Source organism: Meriones unguiculatus, chromosome 9 (genome assembly GCF_030254825.1).
Source record: "Meriones unguiculatus strain TT.TT164.6M chromosome 9, Bangor_MerUng_6.1, whole genome shotgun sequence".
Classification (NCBI taxonomy): Eukaryota; Metazoa; Chordata; class Mammalia; order Rodentia; family Muridae; genus Meriones; species Meriones unguiculatus.
Window position 1 is genome coordinate 66,939,940 of NC_083357.1, and position 23,116 is coordinate 66,963,055.

General features: G+C 54.2%; 2 protein-coding genes and 1 long non-coding RNA gene across 7 annotated transcripts; 1 reads left to right on the plus strand and 2 right to left on the minus strand.

Moving 5' to 3' along the window:
* Nucleotides 1-40: 40 nt before the first annotated feature.
* On the minus strand, nt 41-5,771 carry C9H8orf58 (chromosome 9 C8orf58 homolog). Of its 3 annotated transcripts, none has more exons than XM_060391385.1 (7): nt 4,750-5,771; nt 2,669-3,147; nt 2,171-2,311; nt 1,941-2,043; nt 1,686-1,792; nt 1,371-1,477; nt 41-936 (listed from the first exon to the last, which is right to left on the minus strand). In XM_060391385.1, exons 1-7 carry the CDS (start codon nt 4,796-4,798, stop codon nt 828-830), a joined length of 1,095 nt encoding a protein of 364 aa, XP_060247368.1. In that variant the 5' UTR covers nt 4,799-5,771; the 3' UTR covers nt 41-827. The 3 variants fall into 3 exon arrangements, with proteins under 3 accessions (XP_060247368.1, XP_060247367.1, XP_021498104.1); XM_060391384.1 differs by having other exon boundaries at nt 1,371-1,474; nt 1,686-1,798; nt 4,750-5,769; XM_021642429.2 differs by having other exon boundaries at nt 1,686-1,798; nt 4,750-5,767.
* Nucleotides 5,772-8,731: 2,960 nt separating this feature from the next.
* Pdlim2 (PDZ and LIM domain 2) lies at nt 8,732-20,779 on the minus strand. Of its 2 annotated transcripts, none has more exons than XM_021642430.2 (10): nt 20,640-20,779; nt 19,201-19,295; nt 18,392-18,543; nt 16,345-16,414; nt 16,090-16,241; nt 15,844-15,922; nt 12,767-12,852; nt 12,469-12,596; nt 10,910-11,027; nt 8,732-9,580 (listed from the first exon to the last, which is right to left on the minus strand). In XM_021642430.2, the coding sequence occupies exons 2-10, from the start codon at nt 19,291-19,293 to the stop codon at nt 9,403-9,405; spliced, it is 1,056 nt and encodes a 351-aa protein (XP_021498105.1). In that variant the 5' UTR covers nt 19,294-19,295; nt 20,640-20,779; the 3' UTR covers nt 8,732-9,402. The 2 variants fall into 2 exon arrangements, with proteins under 2 accessions (XP_021498105.1, XP_021498107.1); XM_021642432.2 differs by having other exon boundaries at nt 9,501-9,580; nt 10,910-10,966; nt 20,640-20,701.
* On the plus strand, nt 19,517-22,336 carry LOC132656503 (uncharacterized). Of its 2 annotated transcripts, XR_009594251.1 has the most exons (3): nt 19,517-19,842; nt 20,301-20,520; nt 20,768-22,336. It is a non-coding gene; the product is annotated as an uncharacterized LOC132656503 (long non-coding RNA). The 2 variants fall into 2 exon arrangements; XR_009594250.1 differs by lacking the exon at nt 19,517-19,842 and having other exon boundaries at nt 20,182-20,520.
* Nucleotides 22,337-23,116: the final 780 nt, after the last annotated feature.

Consider the following 23,116-nt stretch of genomic DNA (forward strand, 5'->3'; position numbering starts at 1 on the left):
TGCCTCCAGCAGCAAACCCTAATCACTTAACAGTCAGAGCACATATTGAGAAAGTTTAATGTTATTTTATCCTCCTAACAAGCTTATGAGGTAGGTGAGGCAGGCATCATCCCAAGTAGGAAGCTGTGGCTCAGAAATTAAGAGACTTTGCCGTGGTCTAAACTCCAGGATAGAACACAGCAACTTAGACTTGACCTTGTAAGTTATTTGCTGTTCCTCACATTGTTCTTGATCTTCCCCCCAATTCCTCATTCAGCCTTCAAAGGCCATGCTCCAGGACCATGACTCAGTACAAAGGAACACCCAAGACAGTGTTGTTCTCTGTCCGTGGGCAGCCATCTCAGGTATGAGGAACAAATAGGAAATCTGAATCAGTAACTGTCCATTGTGGAATGAAGATTAGTGCCATCCTTCCAGGTACACCCAAAGCATCAACGCTCTGGACGCAGGGTTCCATCAGATGATTGAATCTGGGCAGCTGAAAGTCCAACGGAAGATTACAGAGTCTGCTGCAACATGCTGACACGTTACCATACTGAATACACTCTGCGAGCACCTGATAAATAAGTCAGTTCACATTGCCTAAGCCCAGAGATTTCTGACAAGGAGGAAGAGCCCTGGAAGAGTGCCAGAACTGCACTTCAGGGCCCTCAGGGAACCAGGGCTCCTAGGCCACGCCGCTTAAAGAAGGACTTGGCCCTCAACTTGAAGAGGAGCAATCCTGCAATAGCTTTTCCTGGCAGTGCAGAGAAGCAGCAGTAAGCCAAAAAGGTGAGGGACTTCATGACAAATCCCCTCCACCCAAGGTCACCAGGAACACCAAGAGGTCATACAGAAAGATTTTTTGTTCGTGGCTTCTTAACCATCAGTGATGGAATAAAGGTCTTCCGGTGTGAGTGGCACTGAGGCCTTTCAGAAAGGTTCCTGAACTCCAACCTATAGAAAAGCAAAGGAGAAGTTAGGCCGGAAGAAAGAAACCAGAACTGGGACGCACTGCTGACCTTCTGAGGAGAAGGCTCCAAACATGACAGGTTACTCCCACAGTAAAATAATTTGCCTGTGTCTCTACCTCATCCCCTATGTTTCAGTGTTAAGGAGTGAGGGCTTGGTGGGTGAAGATAAGGATACCGCCCACAATCTGGTTGTGGCTTTTAGAAAGCCACTGTCCTAATCTCATGTAAATCTTTGCTCTTTTTCACCAACAAATGGGGCATCTTAATTCCTTTTGTTGCTTGGAGCATCTTCTCCAATATTTTGTCTCACGAATTCCATACGGACTAAGATGACAACTGTCAGGACAGGACAATATCAACATCCTGACCCCTCAGTTAAGGGCCACTGCCTTAACCTGAATCAGGCACAAGACTTACCTGGGTCCAGAACTATCAGGGGGAACAGGAGGCTCAGGAAGTCGAGGACTCCTCCAGCGGATCCGATTGAGCAAAACCTTGACTTTGTCCCAGTGGGAAAGATCCTGCTGGAGAGAGAATAAGGGATCATCATACAAAGCATCTATATGCCATATATCCCTAATGAAGCTCCCAGGGACTTCAGGGTCAGGGCAAGTCACCCACTCCAAAAGAAATACTGCCATTTCCCCCAAAGTTCTGACTTGGTGGGCACATGCCCATGATTCCCTTGCCCTCAACCATCCTACCACCTGCTCCAAATATATCCATCACTACCTTGTGTTCCTGGGAGGGTGGAAGGATGTGGGTTGGTTCCAGCAAGGCCTCTGGCAGCCTGGGAGGGCTGGCAACAAGCACCCCCACCTCTGGGAGTGAAGCTGCCTCTGCACCTTCAGAAAAAAAAACCCACATCATCTGGGGCAAAAAAAAAAAAAAAAAACAAGCAGAAACAAGCCACACTTCAGAGGATCTGCTGGAGGGACCCTGGGCAGACACAGGCAGAATGCAGGGGAAGACACAACTGCCCCTCACCTGAGTCCTTTGTCTGGCTTAGCTCCTCTCTATGCCCCTGTACTGTAAGGTCTGAAGTACGTGAAGATGAAAGAGCTGGAGCCAATTCTTCTTCCTCAGGATCCTGAGACAGGGCAGATGGGACAGAGACTCATGAGATGTTCAGAAGGCATCCATGCCTTCAGGGGTCCCACTTTCCCTCTACCTCCCTCGGTAACTGACCTGGCCATCTGTACCTGTCTATCACTTACCCTGGAGGATCTCTGGGTCTGCAGCTGCAGGTACAGCTGCTGGAGTCTTGCCATCTGCTCCAGCACAAGGCACAGGTGTTCCAGGTAACGCAAACCCTGCCCTGGAAGGCAGGTCCAGGCTCCAGACTCCATTTCGCCCACCTGTGGGACACATTAAGGTGGGCAGACATTCAGAGACAGCCAAGACTCCCATTCGGGGTCATCAGGCTGTGCTGCACCAGCAAAATGGGACCCAGCAGGCAAGCCAAGGAAGATACACCTGGCTGGCTTCCCCAGCACCCAGCTGAGCATGGCACCCATACCTGTCTACCTGCTCTGTGGGGGTGGCTACATACCACGCAGGGTGCAGGGTGAAACAAAAAGCAATGACACAACCATCAATTAGGGGCAAAGAATGCCCCACCCCGAGAGAGCTCCAGGGAAAATGGGGGGAGGGTCCCTACAAGCCCCACCTCAGGGCTTTCTCCATCCCAGTCTTTAGCCAAGATGAATACTTACCACCTTTGCTTCTTCCAGACCAGCCTCTAGCTCAGTGTCTGCCTCAGTGGACTCCCGTTCTCCTGCAAAGAGGGGCTCTCCACCTACAGGCTTTTTCAGCAGCTGCAGGGAGCCTCGCCTTCCAGACGACAAGCTGGGAAACTCTCGAGACCTCTCCAGCACCTCCTCCAGCTTCTGTCTGGCCAGCAGCCGGTCTAACTGGGCAGGAGGCAACTCAGGGCTCCCCCTGGGCTCAAGGTTCAGAGAATCCTGAGAAAGTCCTGATAAGGTAGCCAAGGGGCTGTCCCCAATCACCATCTCCATGCCTGAATCCTGGGAAGCCAGTTTCACAAGCCGCATCTGTCCCTCCAGATCTCTCAGCTCACTCTGTCCCTCCCTGAAGTCCAGTGAACACCCATGAGTTTTGTCTGGTATCCGTCTGTAGGTGCAGGTGACTCCCGGCACCACACAGCCTTGTGCCAGGTCCTCAAAGGCCCCATCTGTAAGGAGAGTCGGTGTTAAGCCAGGCAGGCTGCCCCCAACGCCCCCAGCATTCCAGGCAACTGGCAGCATTCCCTGGAGGAGGCGTGTCCTAGACCAGTGGTGAACAAGGACACAAGCCATCCACAGCCCCACTGAGATAAAGCTCTCTCCCTGCTTATTAGGTGTCGGGATGGGGTTCTTATCAACTGTGGTCAGCTGGCAAGAACCTACACTTGGGCCACGTGGTAGCCAAAGTCCTTGCAAGTGATGGCAATCAGCAATGCAGATTAAGCCTTTACTAGGATCCACCTGAAATACTGGAGTCTAAGAGGAGAGCCTTGGACTCCTCGGATATGGGAGGGAGAAAGAGCAAGGGGAAGGTTGGGTGCGCGCTGCTATCTGGAGTTCCTGACACACTAGGATGCAGGATGAGGTGTCTTCTGGAGTTTATGGGGACAGTGATGAAAACGGCAGCAGCTAGGGCTGGGATGTGACACAGTGATGCCCTTTTCCTGGTGAGAGCATGCACCAGGCACTGGGTTCTATCCTCACACCGCAAAACAAGAACAGCAGCAACAACAAAATGATAGCAACTGGGGCTTTTGTCTTCTTAAACAAGGAAGGATGATCATGTGACAAATGGAAAAAAAATCTTGGAGTTGGATCGATGGTTCAGTATTTTAAAGTACTGGCTGCGGTTTCCAGAAGACGGATGTTGGGTTCCTGGCACCTACTCACAACTCCAGTTCCAAGGGATCTGACGCCCTATTTTGACCGTCCTGGCCAGTCCACGCAGGTAAAACACACAAAAGTCCAAATTGTTGTTTGTTTGTCTGTTTGTTTATTGAGACAGGGTTTCTCTGTGTAGCCTTGGCTGTCCCTTGAACTCACTCTGTAGACCAGGCTGGCCTTCAACTCAGAGAGATCTGCCTGCCTCTGGCTCCCGAGTGCTGGGATTAAAGGCGTGAGCTAACACCGCCTGGCAAAGTCCAAAATTTTAGCAAAAAAAAAAAAAAAAAGTTTTAACTATATATCAAAATAAAGAAATAACTTTTGTTGTTTTTGAAACAGTGTTTCACTCTGTAGCCCAAACTGCCCTGAAACTCCCAAAAGTCTTCAGCCTCTCAAGTGTTAGGATTACGGGCATGAATCTCCACACCCTTCTGCCTAGCATCCATTTATTACTACCTTTGTGCCAGGCCTTATTGCTGTCTGAAGGGTCTATTGGAATCCGGCAGAAGCTAAGGCTGCTTTGGCGGGAAGAGGATGCCAGCCCGTCCCCTCTGGCTCAGGAAGTGTACCAGGAAGCTATGCCCTGCCCCGGGAAATGGGTTTGTGGCTACTAAGGGGCTTGCGGGATATCCCAGTCATTGAACCTCGCCTAGAAGGAGAAGGTTCCACACCAGGAATTAGGGGGAAAGGAGGCCACGAACCAGAAGGATGCGGGTGGTGGGTGATTGACCTGCAAATCCCGGAGGATCTGAACTGTGTGAGGCTTCCCCAGCCTATTCACTCAACTCCTTCAAAGCAAAGGAACAAGGGGGCGCGGCCGGTAGGCGCCGCTCGAGCGGGGCCGGAGAACGGGAGGCGACCCCAGGGTGGGAGGCAACCCGACTCACCCTGGCCTCCGAGTCGCTCCACCGCAAAGACGCGGCGCCGGCTCAGCATGGCGCGTCCCCCGCTCGACGTGGAAACTGCTGCAGCACCCAAGCGATCCCGAGCGTCCCCAAGTCTCTAGCTGAGCCGGGGCTGCTCAGCCCTCCGGTGCCCGCCCAGCTGGGCGAGGTCCCGGGACACTCCCCGCGGGGGGCGGGCCGGGGCGGGGCGCGGCCCGCAGGTGGAGGACGCCGACCCAGGCAGCGTCAGGCTGAGGACTCCCTCCCCTGGCCATCGAGTCTCCCGCTCTGGCTGCAGAAAGACCCCAATCCAGTGCTCTTGGAGGTGCGTGTCCCCTTGAGGGCTCTAGCAGGCTGGCGCACAGGGTCACCGACCCCCCACTGCCCGCCCGAGCCGCCTGCGTTGCTGCTGCTGCAGCTTGGAACCCAGTGGAGCGGGAGCTGCACTGCACAACAGCCCGGAAGGAAATGGAACCCCACAGTGCTGGCGGTGGGAAGAAGGCAGACCAGGACTGCATCCGGCCTCCCAGCTGTGTGACTTGAGGCCAGGTCCCTCAGCCTGTCAGAAAGGGGGAAGGGTTCTGCGTCCTGGGAAAACCCGCAGAGCGCTCACGGCAAGGCACTCAGGGTCGAGAGCGGCTTCTGAACCCCTTACCCAACCCGAGTTGCAGGAGTGTGGTGGCTGTATCTGCAGGATGTGGGCAAGAGGTGAACCACAGCCTGGAGCTGCCTGGAGACTGAACAGTAAATTTAGATGTTCCCCTGACCCTAGCAGCCACCACCCTTGGCCTGGCCCCGTTCCACCCCAACCCCATTCTAAAAGGAGCCGAGGTAGCACCAGCTGATGGTTAACTACCAGGTGGCCAGATAGTGCTGGGGCTTCTAGGGAAACATTCCCTTTCTCAGAAGCCAATAAGGGCTGGAAAATCTCAGCTGGCCTCAAGTCCCCTAGAGGCAGATGAACACTCTTATCTGCTTGCTTTCTCCTAGACCCTCTGCTTGTTTCCTCTTAGACCCCATCCTCAAATGCTCTCCACTGGTTCCTTCATCAGAGAGCCACCAACAATCAAATTTCCATATTATAAAGTCAGGAAACGGGGTGGCCCCCCTCCCCGCTCAGATACACGATGAGAGTGGGAATTACAGTTCTCTACCAAATTCAGAACCTTGATGTTTAGGTCAAGCCCTTTTCCTGCCGCATGAGTTCCCAGGGCTGCAGGCTGTCCTTCCCCTGCCCCCCCCCCCTCCATTCCTGTCCTTCAAATATGAGGGAAACAGGATACTGGGCCTGATTCTTCAAGTTCAAGAAGATCCAGGGAAGCAAGCTCTCCTGCCAAGCCAGGTGTCTCCTCCAAGGTGAAACCCTACAGGGAAAGGAGGGGAATCTTTTGCCTGATCTCGCCCTGAATTTGGGAGAATTTGGGGCCCAGATTCCAAGCAGCAGTCTCCGTGGTGATGAGGACAGGAATGTGTCCAGAAACAGGAAGCCAAGCCAGCAGGAATGCGGTGTCTCAGCACAAAGAACTCACACACACCCCACTAAGTACACTCCCCAACACATACTCCCCTCCCAGATAGGGCCCCGCCCCCTCGTGCAAGTCTGGGCCAGGTCTGAGCAGTCACAGCCTTCATGAGAACTGGACCTGATGTGGTGGGCTACACTTCCTTCTGCATCTAATGTCCTGACTGAGGCTCCCCAAACTCAGAACCCAGCCAGTCCTTCATTACCCAAAGGGTCATTTATCCCTGCAGGACCTGCCACTGCCTGAGTCTCTTCTCTGCCACCTCCACCTCAAAAATCAAGTCCCTTGGAGCGAGCTGCATCACTGCTTGTGGCTGCTTCAGGCAGGCCATCCCTGGCCATGATCCTCCTGCCCTGAGTGGGGAAGCCCCAACTTCAGGAAGCTGGCTTCCTGAAAACTCAGCGCTGTGCTTGACTCAGGGGACAAGTGAAATGAAGCCAAGGACCTGAAGTCTTAGTTCTTTTCCCGACTTCCTCCCCTTACTAACTAGAAATCCTCACAGTCCCCATTCCCTTCCTTTATAGATTGAAGGTGACTGTGGTGCTTCCTTCTAAACTGTGAGAATGGAGTTGAAATGCTCCAAACATCTCTAGGACGTCCAGAATGCTCTAGAATAGTGATTTCTCAACCTGTGGGTCTAGACCCCTTTGGGGTCGTATATCAAATACCTTGCACATATTTATGTTACAACTTTGGGTCATTTGTAACAAATCTGTCATTTGTGAATTTATTCTCCAAACCACAGGGGGGGGGGGGGATACAGAGTACAGTAGAGTCCAAGGAGTGTCGGGGGTCAGAGAGAATAGGAACTCAACGCTAGTTGGCTTGGTGTGAGGATGAGAGAAGGGGTAAAAACCAGAGCCTGCCCCCAGTTCCCCTTCACTTCTTGTGACACACTTTCAGCCCACATGGATTTGTTGCAAGTGGGGGTGTAACTATTATGTCATGCAACTTACCATTCATTCCCAACCTGTCACACACAGATTCAACATCTTCTAAGCATCTCTACGCCTCTAGGTGAAGCTCCTGTCACATCTGGCCTGATCTCTGCAGCTTTTCCAGCAGCGGCCGCTCTAAGCTGAGCATCCTGCTGGCCATCATCCAGCTCTCCTGCATCAGTCCTTTCTCAGATGGGCACAGCTTTGAATACACAGCAGCTCCTGTGTGTTCCAAGTCAGCCTTAACTTAGCAGCTATTGTATCTCACGCTGCCAGCCCCGTGGCTTCTACTTTCACATTCTCTCCAGGAGTGGGGTGGCACGCATGGTGGGAAGGGGGGAGTTTAAATCCTTTTCCCTGCCGACTGTGCCAAAGCTCAAATTCTAACGAATTCCTTTTCCCTGGGCCTTTTCCCTGCAGTGGGATCGTTGAACACTAGATGGCACCAAAGAGACTACCTCCTTTCTAACCAGCAACCGGCCAGACACTCAGCCAGCCAGCCTTGATCTTTTCTGTAAAAATAGAGGCTCACCTTCAGGCAGCCATCCAGGCAAAAGGTGGGATAATTACATCAAGGTATAAATTATATGCGCAGGTGTCCAAGAAGGCAACACAGTCTCTGCCTTCCCAAAGAGCCAGATAGCAAAGAGTGCCATCAAGACCCCATCCTCCAAAGCCAGCTTTGATACCCTATGAAAATGAGGTTCACAAGCATCCCCTCCCCAGGCTGACTGGGTCATGGCTGGAACACACACCACCTGGAGACGCTCTGAAACGTCCTCCGAGATTAAACCTAAGGATGGCTCATTGATCAGACCAGAAATTTCGGGTTTGCAGAGGACCGCTGCTCCTTCCCTCTCTGTTCGAGCACACCCACCAGAGGACAGGATGCTGGGCACCCGCCACACCTGTTGTATTTCCCTCCAATCATGAAGCCAATAGAAGGAGTGTGGGTATAAGCAGACCAGCCTTGTCTGGAGACCCAGCTCTTGGTGGGTGTGGTGGGGTGGGGAGGGGGTGTCCATGGGACAAGTATTCTCTTGGACTGTCTCAGGCCCCAGGAAGGCCATCCTGCAGCCCTGAAGCAACGTTATCCTTGGTTGGTGGATCATCGTTCCAAATAAGGCAAGCAGCCTGAGGGATCAAGTTCCTACACACACACACACCCCATCACTGGATGCCCCCTCCCCGCCTGTCCTGCTCATCTGTGTACATTGGTAGTCACTGAGGCAGGTAGCATCCACCCTGAGTGAGGGCTGACCCCAGTCTATCTCTGTCCAACCTTGAGTTTGTGGAATGTTTGGCTGTCCCACCAGGAAACCCTTCTCTGCTCCTCTGTTTCTATGTCTCTCCCAGCTTCAGAGAAGAAAGCCCCTCCCTCCAAATATGAGCGACCATCTTTTTTTAAATTATTTTTTAATAAGAGTTAAGGACACATAAACCCCCAGCTTAAAGAAGCAAGTCACTGAATGTGGTGGGGCACATGCCTGTCATCCCAGCGAACCAAAGGCTGAGAGGCAGAACTGGTTTTTTGTTTGTTTGGTTGGTTGGTTGGTTGGTTGGTTGGTGTTTTAAGACAGGGTTTCCCTGTGTATCCTTGGCTATCCTAGACTCACTCTGTAGACCAGGCTGGCCCTGGAACTCACAGAGATCCACCGGCCTCTCTCTGCCTCCCGAGTGCTGGGATTAAAGGCATGAGCCACCAATGCTGGCTGAGAGGCAGAACTGTAAGTTTGAGGTACCTGGGATACTGTATCAAAGGAACAAAAAAAAAGAAAAACAAGAAGCAGGTCTCTGCAATGGGGTGAGGCTTAAGGGAGGGGAAATAAAACGGGACCCATAAAGACTTTCTTCCCAGGAACAAGGAAAGAAGAAAGGACACTATTTAATTTTATCCACATGTATATAGAGTTCATATGTGAGAAACTTTACAGCGTGAAGAGCATTAACCTCAGGCCCAGCTTTCCCTATGCGCAAACCTGTCCAACATAGCGGCCACTTCAGACTGCAGTACAGCACCTGGCCTGCAGGAGAAAGGCCAGAGAGAGCGGAACTGTCCTCATGGTAGCCTGACACTAGTCCCAGCCCTTGGCCTCACCCAGCAAGGACAAAGGGGTCTCCCCAACCTCAGTTCGTGTAGGAGCCATCACCTGCTACCACCCCTCCCCGTACGCTCGGTCTGAGCACCTCAGAGCTCAGGCTCGGGAGTTAAGAGTTCCAGGCACCGAGTAGCGCTGGCGCGCGTGCTTCTCACAGTACAGCTCATCGCCCACCCAGAAGTGGCCGCGCATCTTCAGGTTCAGCCCACAGTCTGCGCAGGCGTAGCAGCCAGGGTGTCGGTACCGCCCCTCCTGGATGCGGACGGCCTGGTTCCTGCCGAAAGAGAAAGCCCATTAGTTTCAGGACAGTGGCAGGATAGTCAGAAGGGCCTGGCTTGAGGCCACCAATCCCAGGAAACCTGTTCCCCAGCCAGTCAGAACCTCAGACACAAATACCTCGGGCATTTGGCTCCCAAAAGCCTCTCTCAGAAATTTTATTTTACCAACCACCAACAGAAGTATCAACACAGACATGTACAAACACTCCCCTAGGGCCGGATGGTTCGTTGGGTTAAAACACTTTGCCACACAAGCCTGGCAGCCTGAGTACCATCCCCAGAACCCATGGTAGAAGGAGAGATCCAACTCCCAAAACTTATTTTTGTTTTTGTTTTTCAGACAGGGTTTCTCCATGTAACCCTGGCTGTCTTAGAACTGGCTCTGTAGACCAGGCTAGGCTGGCCTTGAACTCATTAGAGAGATTCAGCCGCTTCTGCTTCCAAAGTGCTGGGACTAACGTCCTGTATGCCACCACCGCCCGGCATTGTCTCCTGACCTTCACAGCTAGGCCACGGTTACTTCTACACTCAGGCAAACACTAATAAATAATAGTTAATTAAAACGACAAGGTTACACCTTGAGCCAGGCAGGCTCATACATGATCACAGCATTAGTTAGGCAAGACTATGTAGTCTCAGGCAGACCCCGTCTCATGGACTGACGGAATCCCCCATCCGTCCCCTGGGCAGTGGCTCTTCGAGAATGACCCTGGATATAGAACTCGTGGCGTCAGCATTACAGGGCAGTGAAATCAGAACCGATACCCTGGGGCTAATGGTGTGCTCTGTGCTTTACACACCCTCCAGGGACAGGAACACAGGCTCCTGGGAGAGCCGATTTCCCACCTACTTTCCTCAGGGCACAGGACACTATCCCGTCCAACCAACGAGAAAGCTGCAGCCAGGAAAGGTCAAGACACTGCCCAAAGTCAGTCACGTGACTCTCCATGTTAGCATTTATAGAGGGAGGGGTATCAGCATTTTTTTTAAACCGGAGAGAAGGCTGCATGATCATGCCACCCACTGAGAAACAACCCAGGACAGGGAAAGGACAGCAAGCCCTTCCGAGATGAGGGAGGTGCTTCACCTGGGGACAGATTTCCAGAGACTTGGGGAATACGTATCAAAACCTAAGTGGTAGCATTTTTCATTCCTTTTGGGAGGAGGGAGGAAAAGGGGCTGGGCAGGAAGCAACCAAGCATTCATTCTGAACGTGAAGCCCTTTGGCCAGGCTTCCCTCTACTATGCCCGACTAACCGCCCAGCTTTGTCTGAAAGCCCCGTGCTCCCCAAAGTACGGTCATCACCCAGCCCTCCGATACTCACGAGATGTTGACACTGCACTTCTCACAGGTGTGAAGCTTGGGTGGGGTGGCCGCGGCCCTAGAGATGGACAAGGAAGCCTGAGGACTCAGCGAGCTGGGCACAAAGGCAGGAGTGCCACCTGGGAGGGGCGGGAGACAGACGCATGAGAGCTTCTTGTCCACCGCAGAGGTAGCCAGCCGTACTTAATGGCATTTTACGACATTCCCCGGTTCCTCCCCAGGACGCTCCCACAATTGTTTTAAAAGGCAGACCTTCACACGGACCTCTAAAGTACTAGTGGGTGTGCAAGCAGGTAAAGAAAGAAGGTGACCGGGCCAGACCCTTGGCAAAGGCTGATGTCAGGTTCTGAACCCTGTCCTTCCAAAGCAACCTAGGAACATCTGTGCCTAGTATTTGACACAGACATGAAGGTGTTCTCTTTCTGTGAACCGGTCATGATGATATACACAGGTAATTCTAGGCCATAAGAACATCACAGCGTCTTTGTACAGCCCTTTCAAAGGGCTTTTATATGCGTCATCGCTTCTGAGCCAGCAAAAACACCAAGATGGAGCAGAGAGGCTTCGGGCAGCTATTGTCCAGGCTTCAGCTGCGTCTGAGGCACCCATGAAGGGACCTTATGTTCGTACCCTCCCCCCACCCCGCCACTGCTACCAATCATCCCGTGGCTTCTCCCTCAGTCTCTAGAGACCTCAGAGTTGGGATGAATGGGATTTGTTCCAAAACCTTCTCACTCAGTCCCATATGTTCCCACGTGAGCCTTGGGAATACTACGCCCTCACAGGGCTGGAAACAGCTACCAGGGGACTGGCCATTGTCTGCTACCATAAAGCGCATTATTCCCCATTTCCTGGAGGGACAGCATGCATCCCACTCCTATGGGGACTTCCTAGGGCCATATCCCCAATAACTGGCGCTCCTCAGGGGTCGAGGCCAGGGTATGACTTGACATATCTGCTCCACTGGAGAAATACACCCAGTATATTTCCAGTGAGTAAATGGGCAGCTGGCAGGAGCCTGCACTGTGTTGTTCACAAACATATCTTGCCTGGCATGACAGCTTGTGGCACAGTGTTCTTTGTTCTGGCTCCCAAGGCCCTTGCCTCAGCACAACTAGCCCTCCCTGACGCCCTCCCATGCTTCCAGGCCAAGCCATTTTCTTGTGAACATAACCCAAAGCTCTCTGGCTGCTGGCCCCCACATTCCATAGTGCTCCTAGCCAGGCCACTGTCTTAAGGCTGTTGGAGTCTTGGATCTTGTTTCAAGGCCAAATCAAATCCCTCTTTCTCCAAGAAGCCCTCCCTGGAGACCCAGCCTGGAGTTCCTGTTTTTTATCACTCCCTTGTTTTCCTGGTTCTGACTGGTACCACCCACCACCTTTTGGGGGTACCCAGCAACCCCAACCAGAACATAAGCTTTTTTAAGGCAACTGGGGCCTGACGTCTGCTCCCCTAACCCCTAGTTCTGCTATGGACCCTTAAGCTACTTCCTTAGTCTGTTTGGCCTCATTCCAGGGAGTCCAAGGGGCCTTACTTCATCCCAGAGCCTAGAGGCCTCACCTCTCTCCTCAGCCTCCAAGGCTTCCTGCAAAAGCCGAAAGGAGCTGGACTGCCTCGGGGCCGCCCGTCCCTGGCGGTTTTCCTGCAGCATCTTGAACACCTCTGAGTCCTCTTCCAGGTCCAAGCCGCTGCGGAAGAGACAGCTAGGAATGAGGACCCTGAGCCTGGTTGTTGGGACACACCCAGGTGCAGAGGAGTATGAAAGGATTAAGGGGTGGAGACTCCCATTCCTTCTGAGGAAACCAGTCCCCTCCAGACCCTCCAGGAGCTCACCCAACTCTGCAAGACCTGCTGGTACCTGAACCTGGGGCTGGAGGACCGAGGTCCTGGGGATTGTTGCAGCACCCTTACTGCGGAGGAGTCGCTTGGGCTGCTGTGGCCGGCCTGTGGGAGGAGAGCCGCAGGGAGGAGTCAGTCTCCCACCCCCACCCCCAATGGCCAGCTTGTTCCGTGTGCACTACCAGATGCTGTTCCCATGATCAACGCGAGGGGGCGCCTAGTCTCCAATGACCCGCTGGTGTCAGGTACCTGGTGCCCAGCCCTCACAGCCAATGCACCAGAGAGGATGAGATCCATGAGCGGAGACAGGCCAAGCGCCCAGATGCAGAGATGCTTAAGATGCACACGGAGCAGGAGGAGGACATCATGTGGGGGACTCCACACAGACACCCTTTAGATAACACTTAGATCATGCTACCTGTCCACAGAGATGTGGGCAGCCTCCTGTTCCACAGAAGAAACAGAAAAGAAGCAAGCAAGCCTAGAAGCCAACCATTTTGCAACAAAAACGGGTAAAGGGTTAAACCCTCCTAGAGCTGGGATGGGGCCCCAGGCAATTCACGCAGCTCTCCTAAGAGGATCAGCTCCAGGCTCCCCACTGCCCCTTTCCGCCACTGTTTGAGGTCTGGGCCTGCCTGCCCTACCCTACCACCGCCTCTCAAGCATTATAAGCAGCTTCACTCTGCAAATAATCTCAATTCATCCGTGTGCTCTGGTACTTTGAAACCCAGACTTCTTCACTGTCGATTCTAGAAGCCTGTTTCCAGCCTGGGAACCTGGGATTGGGTAGAGATCCTCAAGTGTTCTAACAACTGAAATATATCCCCAGCCTCTTTGGGTTCCTTTGCTACCATGAAGGGCACAGTGGCTGGTCCAGGCTTCCTAGGAATGTGAGGCAGAACCCCAGCCATACAAGGCTCCTAGATGGTTATTCCAGACTAAAGATGGTCTCTGATAACTTTCTCAGGGCCTCAAGAGCAGACCAACATATGCCCTTCATTGGACAACAGCCAAGAAGGGGGGTGGAGGTGGGACTGAATCCTTCCTGCCTAGGTTCCTTCCAGGGCCAAGATCTCACTTCCCAGCAAGAGGAGAGATGTGTTTCTTCACTTGGTGAATCTGCAGCTTCCAGCATGACACCTGAGAGGTGACAGGTACCCTATATCCTAGTTCTCTAGCCTCAGCCAGCCAAGAGCCCATGACAAAATCAGAAAATCTCTGCTCCCTCTGGCCCCCAGTTCTTCCTGAACAACCAATACCATCACTTGAAGAGGCCTGCCCTTGCCTCCCCTGTCCCTCCCAGACACCTGAGGACCCTGCTTCCAGAGAAGGTTATGTTTCCTCTTCAAATCCAGCAAACCCCTTCCTCATCATCTGCCCGTCATGCACATGCCTGTGGTGACTTCCTCCAAACGTGCTATGGGGCAGCCAGAGATGTTCACAGTGAGTATCAGAGATGGGCCAGAGAACTGGAAGACGTTCAACAAGGTTAGGAACCTAGTCAGACCAAATGTGTTCCTTTCCTATGGACTTGGTGCCTCTAAGATGCTAAAATGCGGTGTGACTCAGGAGGGAAGCATGGACCCCATGGCTCCCGCACCTACCAGCACAGCCTGAGTGCTTAGGAGTTCTGGATTTTTATTTTTTCCATGAATGCATCCCTAAGAGCCCAGAGGGTGCTTGAGGAGAAACAGCTGCTTGAGAGAGGATGAGAGTTCCTTGGGGTCAATCTAGCCTGACTCTGAGGAACAGAGAGGAAGAGGGCCCTGCTCTGAGTAACGCAACAGGAATGTGACTAGCCAGGGCCTGCCTAACACCTGACCCCAGCTCTTCCTTAGCATACAGGTTTGACAAAACACAAGTTCTAGGCTGGTCTAGGGTGGCACAGACCTTTAATCCCAGTGCTCAGGAGGCAGAGGCAGGCAGATCTCTGTGAGTTCGAGGCCAGCCTGGTCTACAGAGTCCAGGAGAGCCAAGACTACACAGAGAAACCAGTCTCAAAACAAAACAAAAAAGAACTTCAGACCACTGCTTCTCACTCACCCTACCCCAGTCTCCCTCCACTGTCCAGCAAAATTGCTAGCAAAGCCTTTCCAGGCCACCCAACCTACTTAGCTCTCTCCCCTTCCAGAATGCCTCCTGCTTTTGTAATTAATCTCACACTGTTTCATACTTAATCGTTTCAAAATTGTTTGGCATGTTTGTCTTATCTTAACAGCCACATCTTAAATTCCTTAAAGATGGCCCTGTGGCCACATCACCCAACTGGCCCTGGTGTAGGCATGGGGCCTATCACCACAAATTCCAACCCTTTCTTCTCCAGAGCCCTCTTCACTTCCTCTCCCCCTACCACCCCCCCAAAGACCCTGCTCTTTGGAATGCAGAACCTTTCACCCCTCAAAGGCCCTGCTCTTCGGAATGCAGAACCAAACCAAAAGTAAGATTCCAGCAGCTGGGCCTTGTCCTCCTCACCCAAAGGCCAGACATGCCCCCAGCCACTCTGCCCCCAGCAGCTGATTGCCAGGGCTGTTGTCTAACTATTTCTCTGCCCCGCCCCTGCCCTTGGGGAGGAGAAATACCACCTGGGGGTTATGCTGTCAGCAGTGGCCACAGGGAGGCTGGGGACATGGTGGGGGAGGGCCCGACAGAGGAAGGAGCAGACAGGAAACAGGCCAAGGGAGGCATAAGGCAGAACCATACAGTCCCTCAGAGGCTCTCTGGGCTGAGTGGAAGGAGATCAAGAGCTGGGGTGGGAGTTGGGGGCTTGTAACAGAGAGGAATGTCTTTGAGAGATGCAGCCAGCACAGAGGGCCTCATCCCAACAACAGCAGCAAAACTATTTCAGTCACAGCCCAAAAGAAACATACTGAGAAGGGAGAAAGCTGGCAGAGTGGAGGAGCTGGAGTGACAGGAGAGAAGAATGCACAGTGGCCTCAGAGCTAGCTAGCGTCTCTGGCTCAGGGGTGTAATAGACCTGTTGCCAGGGGATGTTCCCACAGGCTGCTCAGGTTGCCAGCTGCTTATAGTGCCAGAGGCACCGATGGCAGCCAGTGGCACGGGAGACAAGTCTCATCTCCTTCCCTCAAGAAGCCTCACCTGTTGGCTGGTGGGGCGGCCCGGGGAGGACAAGTGTTGAGTAGCAGCAAGGCCTGGTGAGTGTGTCAGACTCTGGAAACTGAAATGGGGAGGGTGTGTGTGTGGGTACGGAGCCCACACAGCCTGTCCCAGGAAGGAAGAGGGGAGGGGCATCCAGGGCCCCCTACATGTAACTACTGAGACTCTGAGGGGCTAGGCTTAGACTTGGTGGCTCCCTTGGCCAGGGTAGCCAGCCACTGTGCTCACCTGCAGCCAATCACATCCTCTCCTGAAAGGGTAAGTGGGCTGGTTGGGGGTGGAGTGGAGAAAGGGCTACCTGCCCTGGGACTAAGGGAGGCTGGGCTGAAGTAGGCAGGCCTCCAGGAGGACTGGCTGTCATGGCGTGTCCTCAGAGAGCCCTGTGGAGAAAGGGGCCAAGAGAAAGTTGGCATGACCCTGCTGGCTGCACCTCCCAAGGGTACTTGGGGGTGCTGTAGCTCACGGCTGGAAGGCCCAGCTTACCTGGAATCTAGATGCCAGCACTTCCAAGGAGCCCTCCCCATTAGTCTGCCCAGGAAAGGCAGTTTGGGACCTGAGAGACAAGAGAGAGGAGACTGTCACAGGACTCTAGACTTCCCCCTTCCTAAACACTGTTCTTGGGCCTGCTCCTTTACACCAGCCAACTATCCAGGACACTTGGACATTGGACTTTTAACTTTGGTAAGTTCAAAACAAAAGACTCCCATCAATCATCATTCCTCTCAGGTTCAGCACCATAACAGGAAGGACAGAGTTTCAGCAAAGTGCTGGATAAATTCAGTGTATCAGAAGTTTCTCCCATGACCCATCTCTCTCTCTTCTACATTTCATCTAGACGATTACAGGGCAGCATCTGCTTGAGATTAATTTGAAGAAGATGGCTAATTCCATATAAATAACCCCTTGTCTTGAAAACTGTGGAGAAACCAAGGCCATAAGATGGAAAATGAGTTGTCCCAAAGCCCACTGTTGCCTGGGCCAGGTACCGACTTTCACTTATTGATAGCTTGTCCCTACCAGCTGCTCTCCTGATAGCCACAGCGTCTTTGGGAAGGTGACTAGGAATCCCTTTCCCAGACTCCTCCCCAGCAAAACAAGAGGTGGAACCAGCCTTTCCTTCCCTTCCACACAGGAGACTTGGAGACTGGGGATACAAAAGGGCTCAACTCCCGACCTACAGCAGACAGCAGCTAGCCAGAGAGGCTCCTCTGGCCCAAGTGGACCCTTCCTAAAGCTCTTCCTAGTGGAGCTGGGAGGAACCTAGGGTGCGAGATCATTGGAGATCAAAGGTGAAGGTAAGGAAAGCAACTCCTGCCTCCCACCATCATAGTTACTACACTCCTGGGTCTCTGCTCACTTCTAGAAAGGTTGCCTGTCAGGAGCCTTTGCCTTCCTGGATCAGAGGTAGTGGTGCAGGGTCAGGGTGAGGGGAGTTCCTGCCTCAGAGCTTCTAAATGGCTCCTGGAGAGGTGGGAAGAGGGTTGAGGAGGGGGTCTTGGCCAAAGAATAAAGATGCTCAGAGCCTTGGCTTGCGTGGTGTTGAACTGGCCAGGCCCACATCCCCAATGGCCAGGTTCCTCCAAGAAAGAGCAAACAGCAAGCAATGGTGTCAGCAGATCTTCCCCTGATTGCTGCCTCCTGTGGATTTTGGTCCTATTCCCAGATGCCATGAGGCCCCCTCCACCCTCCTCTCTTTAGGTCTCTCTCTACAAACACTCAGGGACAGAATGGTATGAAGAGAGACTGTATCGTGGGAGCCTGCCATGATTACCATGCAGTATTACCTACCAGAAGGACCCATGGGGGAGGAGGGATGCAGAGGCAGGGCCAGAAGAAAGTCAGGCAGTGGGGCAGAGGCAGAGGGAGAAGCAGAAGACATCCAACTCCTTTGCTGGCCTGCCCAGAGAGCCTTTGGACCAAGGAATCTCCCAGCATTCTTGAATTGTGACTCACTGTGATTATCCACCCTGAGCAGCCACCTGTCACAGCCTCCCCCTACCCACAACACTCCTCATGAGTGTAGGGACCCATGTTCAATGGCCAAGCCCAAAACAGTGATGGGAAGGGACTATAAGCTTTGTGAGTTGTGAGTCCTCGATTCCCATCTCCACCTGGTTCTACAAAAAAAAGCCATCTCAGAGTCAAGGGTACTAGAGACTCAGGCTAGGGTACAGCTTGCCCAGAAGTCTCCTCTCTTCAACCACTTCATGCCCACACCCTGTACCATTCACACTCCCGGGAACCAGTCAAACCCGGGCTTCCAGGTAGCTGGTGCCAGCTCGCCCCACCTCTCCTGTGGCTGCATGCCCAGCCTGGCGCCCACCTAGATCCATATAGTTACTGGGACATCTTCCTTTTCCCCACCACAGGCCCAGGGCTGAGGACTTCCCATGTCAAAGGGGCCTTGAAAGACTGAGATGGGAGTATGTTGGTGCTGTCGGCAGGACTGAGGGCAGCTGCCTGGCTGGCAATGGGCAAGTGGAGGAGGGGAAAGGGTGGCAGGACCAGCCAGTGGAGGTGGAAGGCCTACCGGTCCAGCTGTAGTCGTAGGGGTGAGGCACTCTGTCGGATCTTGCTCTGGGCCTCAGCATGGAGCATGCTCTCTGCACTCTCCCCGTTGATGGCCACAATGATGTCGCCAGGCCGGAGGTCCGCTGCCTCAGCCTTGCCCCGCTCTGTTACCTATAGGGATGAGGAGCCAGATTCTGGCTGGTGAGTATCCCACCCGGTATAGGGGTACAGCTTGAGAAGGCTGGAGCGGAAGGGACCTCCAGTTGCCCAAGAGATGCAGAAGCAGGACTGTACCCCTACCATCTTTCCTGGTCCGCCAGCTCATCAGCTAATCCCTTACAGGCTTGAGTGGCAGCCCCACCTCCCCCCAGCACACACACAGGCAGACACATACATTGGCATTCAAACACGGGCCTCCCAAGGAATGTGATGGCAGGATGTCAGGAACTGAGCTTGGGAACACTTCTGGATAGAGAACCCTGCCTGTGCAAATCATACCTTTCAGCTGCCCAAGTACCGCCCGGGCTACGAGTGCTCTCCAGGCAGGGCCTCAGCCTGGGCCTGGGCAGAAAAGACACTACCGACCTACCAAAAACTTGAAGAAGCACTTGTCCTATATAACCACCCCCAAATGGCTGTGTGTGGTCTGAGACTGTAGGGCAAAGGGGCAGATCACAACTGTCCCCCCTCCCCGCCAACATTGCCCAGAGCAAGCTCCATGCTCCCGGAAAAAAAGAAATGGGGAAAGCACCTGTGGGAAACAAGACACCCCTCATTTTCTGGGAGGGGGGTGTAGCTAGCTCCTTATCTCCTAAAAACAGCTCTTACCTTGGTCACAATGATGGGTGTGTGGAAATCTCTGCCCCCGCTAATGCGGAAGCCCCAGGGTGCTGGCCCCACCACATCCACAGTCAGCGCCATGCCTGAGGAAGAGAACACTGGGAGATGGGACCCACTCCTACAACACACCCCCCAGCAAAGGGAGAAGATGGGTGACAGGTCTCAGAGCAGTCCTGCAGGGCCCGGGCCTGGGTGCTGGTGATAGAGGAAGTGACTAAGTCCCTCCCCCTTGGAGAGTTTCACTTCCCCCCACCCTGGGAGGCCTTGACTCTGAGTTTCCCCTTCTAGGGTCTTCAGCCTAGCAGATCCATCAAGAGGGACGACAATCCCACCGGCAGGAGGCCAGACTTCCACAGGAGAGCTTGGTGGAGGACGGTGGGAAGGAACTAACAGGTGGTAGGAGTATTCATAGCCCATCCCCCCTCCGCTACCTCAAAGGCTTGTTTCCTGTCCCCAAAACGAAGAGCAAGAGGTACTTCCTGCATACTCAGTACAGAGCAGAACTTTCCACACAGGACAGCAAGCCTTGGGGCCGCCCCACCACACTGCAAGGAGCTAGCCAGGTGTGTCAGTCCAAGGTCTTCAGAGGGGCTACCTGGCCGCCTGCCCAGCCCTGAAAACTAGATTCAGGTGAGCAAGAGGAAGCTCACTGCCTCTCCTAGGGCCCCGCTGTACCCTCTGAACAGCCTAAGCAAGGAGGCCAAGGCTCATCTGCCGAGGCAGGCACCCCTACCCCCACCCCGGTACTGGCCAGCAGAGCACATTCGTGATGCTGCCAGTTTGGCCACAAGCTTTCCATCCACGGCCCCCTCTGCCCCGCAAGGGAGTATCTTTATGGACCAGGCCCTCCTAGGATTTCCTGAGCTTCTAGGTCTGGAGCCAGGAGCCAACCCAGGCAGGAAGCTACAATACCAGGCTGGGCACCACCCAGCCCAGCACCCATCCTGAGGCTGTCCCTAAGGAGATACGGAGTCAGCAAGTGCTGTCCAGTATCTCAAGAACATCAAGGCCTAGCGTAAGGGGGGAGTTATCCAGACCGGCAGTTCGACTGTCCTGTCCTCAGGCAACTGGCTTTCCCTTTCACCCAGCCACAGTGTCTCACTCAGTCTGCAAACGCCCTGAGAGTCTCAGACCTTTGAGCCGGCCAGTGGACCCGCTGCTGTGAGCGCTGCGGGAATTGCCTTAGCGATAGCCTGCCTGTCCCCAGCACTAGTTTCTCAAGTCGGCTTCCCACCAAGACCAAAGTACCCGGGAGGCCCCGAGACTGGAGGACGAGTGTCCGGATCAGAAGCGAATCCAAGCCACCCGGTACCCACGCCGAAGAGAAGCTTCAGGGGAGGGATGCTTTGGGCCTAGGGTAGGGTCCGGAGAGGCGGAGATCCCCGAGGGCGCTGCCCCGCGGAGGGTGCAGGTGGGCGCGCGCTCACCTGGCTGCCGCTTGCCTGTCGGGCTGCGCGGCCAGGCCCGCCAGGACGGGGAAGGAGGGAGGGAAGGACGGAGGGAGGAAGGACGAGGAGCCGCCGCCGTTCCACCGCAGCCGTCTGTCCTACTCTAGGGAGAGCTCGCCTGGGGCTCCAGGACCTGCCTCCGCCCATGTGATCCCGGGGCCGCCCCTGCCGCCGCCCCTGGCCCGGGAAGCCGCCTCCTCTGCGCTGCGGAGCCGGGGCGCCGCCACCTGGCCCGCGCCTTGCGGGGGAGCTGGAAGTGGGAGCGCAGACTCTGCCTGGAGCCGCCTCTCTAGGCTGAGGCCGGTTCGAGGTGCCCGCATCCTCCCGACTGTCCCTGAGTACAGGAGATCAGTTCAAATGCCAGACTGTCTTCCCTAGGCGCAGCATACGGAGACTGCGTCCCTCGATGTCGTCGTCTCCAGTCAGGCTGGCTTGGTGGACCTCATTGTGGTCCTCCCCCACCTCCACCGCCCACCCCCGACCCCTCCGCTCACTCCTGGCTCCGATGTTGGAGCAGATATAGTCCCACAAATCTCGAACCTGGGCCACCCCTGCACCCTCCCATCTCTTCCCGGACAGACGCCCCACTCATGGCTTTGTGCTGCCAGCGCAGTGACTTAGCCTCAGATACCCTTCAACCCTGCGCCTAAGCAGGGAGGCATGCCCAGACCTAGAAGAAATGGAGAGCGCTTGGCAGGGTCACCGGGCACACCTCCTCTCCCACTAGCCTGTCTGGAATGGGCTAGCTCCAACCACTACCAAGAACCCTGTCTGCCCCACCCTTATGCCAGGCTCCATGGCTCAGGCCAACGCAGCAGGGGAGGGGGAGCAAGGTGCAGGCCTAGGAACTAGCCTCCATCCGACCAGCGCTATACCTGGCAACTCTTGCTCTGGGGAGTTCAGGGCCCACGCAGCTGCCTCCTGCCTCTCCAGTTGCTCTTACAACTTGGCACAGCCAAGAGCACACCTGTGGACCCAGCTGTAACCTGCCTGCCTCAGGTGTGAGTCATCCCCTCCGAGATCCCCAAGAGGATTGCCCTCACCACCCTCACCATCCTCCTCACCTACAAAGGGCACCGGTGTGGCTCATAGTTCCTGCATTTCCCACTCAGCCAGCTTGACTCCAGCCACCTCCCCGGCCCCGCCTCCCACAGCCTCCTCTTGCGCAGGTAAATGGCTCTACCACACACTAATTCCAGGGGCTTCCCGGAGGGGCCGCTTGTCTGCTGCACCTGCTCTCTCCTCCCCAGCTAGGCTGGAAGCCTTTTCTGTTTATTTGTTTTGGTGCTGGCGATCGAACACAGGGCCCTAGACCTCCATGGACTCACCCTCAGTCTCCACCCTCAGTCCCCCGAAAATCTCTTGAGCAGACCTCAGGGAGGGAAGGCACCGCCTTGGGGTCACATTGTCCTAGTCTCAGGTGCCACAGCTGCCCTTAACGGTGTGATGCTGGGCAGTGCGCTGTTTAGTTTTTTGTCAACCTGACACAAACTGTAGTTATCTGGAAAGAGGGAACCTCACCTGAGGAAATGCTCCCTCAGACTATCCTGTGGGCATGCCTGTAGGGGCATTTCCTTGATGGCTGATGGAATCGGGAGGGTCCAGCCCACTGTGGGCAGTGCCATCCCTTAGCAGGTGGTCCTGGGTGGTAAAAATAAAGCAGGCTGTGCAAGCCATGAAGCCGTGTTCCTCCGTGGCTTCTGTTTCAGTTCCTGCCTTGAGTTCCCTTGAGGGTGGACTGTGATGTGGAACTGTAAGCTGAAACACACCCTTTTCTTCCCAAGTTGCTTTTGGTCATGTTCCCTCCTGACCATGACAGTGTTTTTATCACAGCCACAGAGAAACAAAACCAGGACAGGCAGTTTCCACAGCTCTTCGGGGGGCCTCATTTCCCCAATGAAGTGATGTCCATCTGATTCTCCTGCTATGCAGATGCTTTCCCATAGGAGCAGTTCAAGGATTACAAAGCAGAATGGTTGAAGGACGTGGTAGGGAGGAGGAGAGGCAACAGAAAAGAATTCACCTTCATCTCATCCAATCAATGATTCAAACAATATTCACTGGCAAGTATTTATTGATCACCCACAGTGTTCCAGGTACTGTGCCAGTCCATCTTCGGTGACCCTTAAGGATGCCCCAGCCAGGCTCTGTAATCACATCCAGGTCAATTTGCAGGCCTCCCTGCTGCAAAATCAACTGACCACGAGCACGACTCTGACTTGCAGGTAGGACCTGTCCTGCTCTAAATGATTCTGCCCCTGGTACAAGTCACACCCTCCACCTGCTTGACAGGTGGGCCACCCCTGTCTGGCTCTCTTCATTAGGCCAAGGTGCCAAAGTGGCCACCTCACAGACCTGCCTGGTGGCTGTGAGAGAATTTTCAGGGCCTCATCAAAGAGAAGGTTTGGTTTCTATCCAGTGGGGGGAGGGGGGTTCAACCCTAGAATGTTTCATGA

Excerpts from the sequence above, each read along its gene's own strand:
- Pdlim2 (XM_021642430.2), bottom strand. The coding sequence starts at position 19,293 with ATGGCGCTGACTGTGGATGTGGTGGGGCCAGCACCCTGGGGCTTCCGC. Across the intron at positions 15,923-16,089 it reads GAGGATGTGATTGGCTGCAG|TTTCCAGAGTCTGACACACT; the intron begins GTGAGCACAGTG and ends TCCCCATTTCAG. Across the intron at positions 12,597-12,766 it reads TCCTCCAGCCCCAGGTTCAG|CGGCTTGGACCTGGAAGAGG; the intron begins GTACCAGCAGGT and ends TCTCTTCCGCAG.
- C9H8orf58 (XM_021642429.2), bottom strand. The coding sequence starts at position 4,798 with ATGCTGAGCCGGCGCCGCGTCTTTGCGGTGGAGCGACTCGGAGGCCAG. Across the intron at positions 2,312-2,668 it reads GTCTGGAAGAAGCAAAGGTG|GTGGGCGAAATGGAGTCTGG; the intron begins GTAAGTATTCAT and ends TGTGTCCCACAG. Across the intron at positions 1,799-1,940 it reads AAGCCAGACAAAGGACTCAG|GTGCAGAGGCAGCTTCACTC; the intron begins GTGAGGGGCAGT and ends TTTTTTCTGAAG.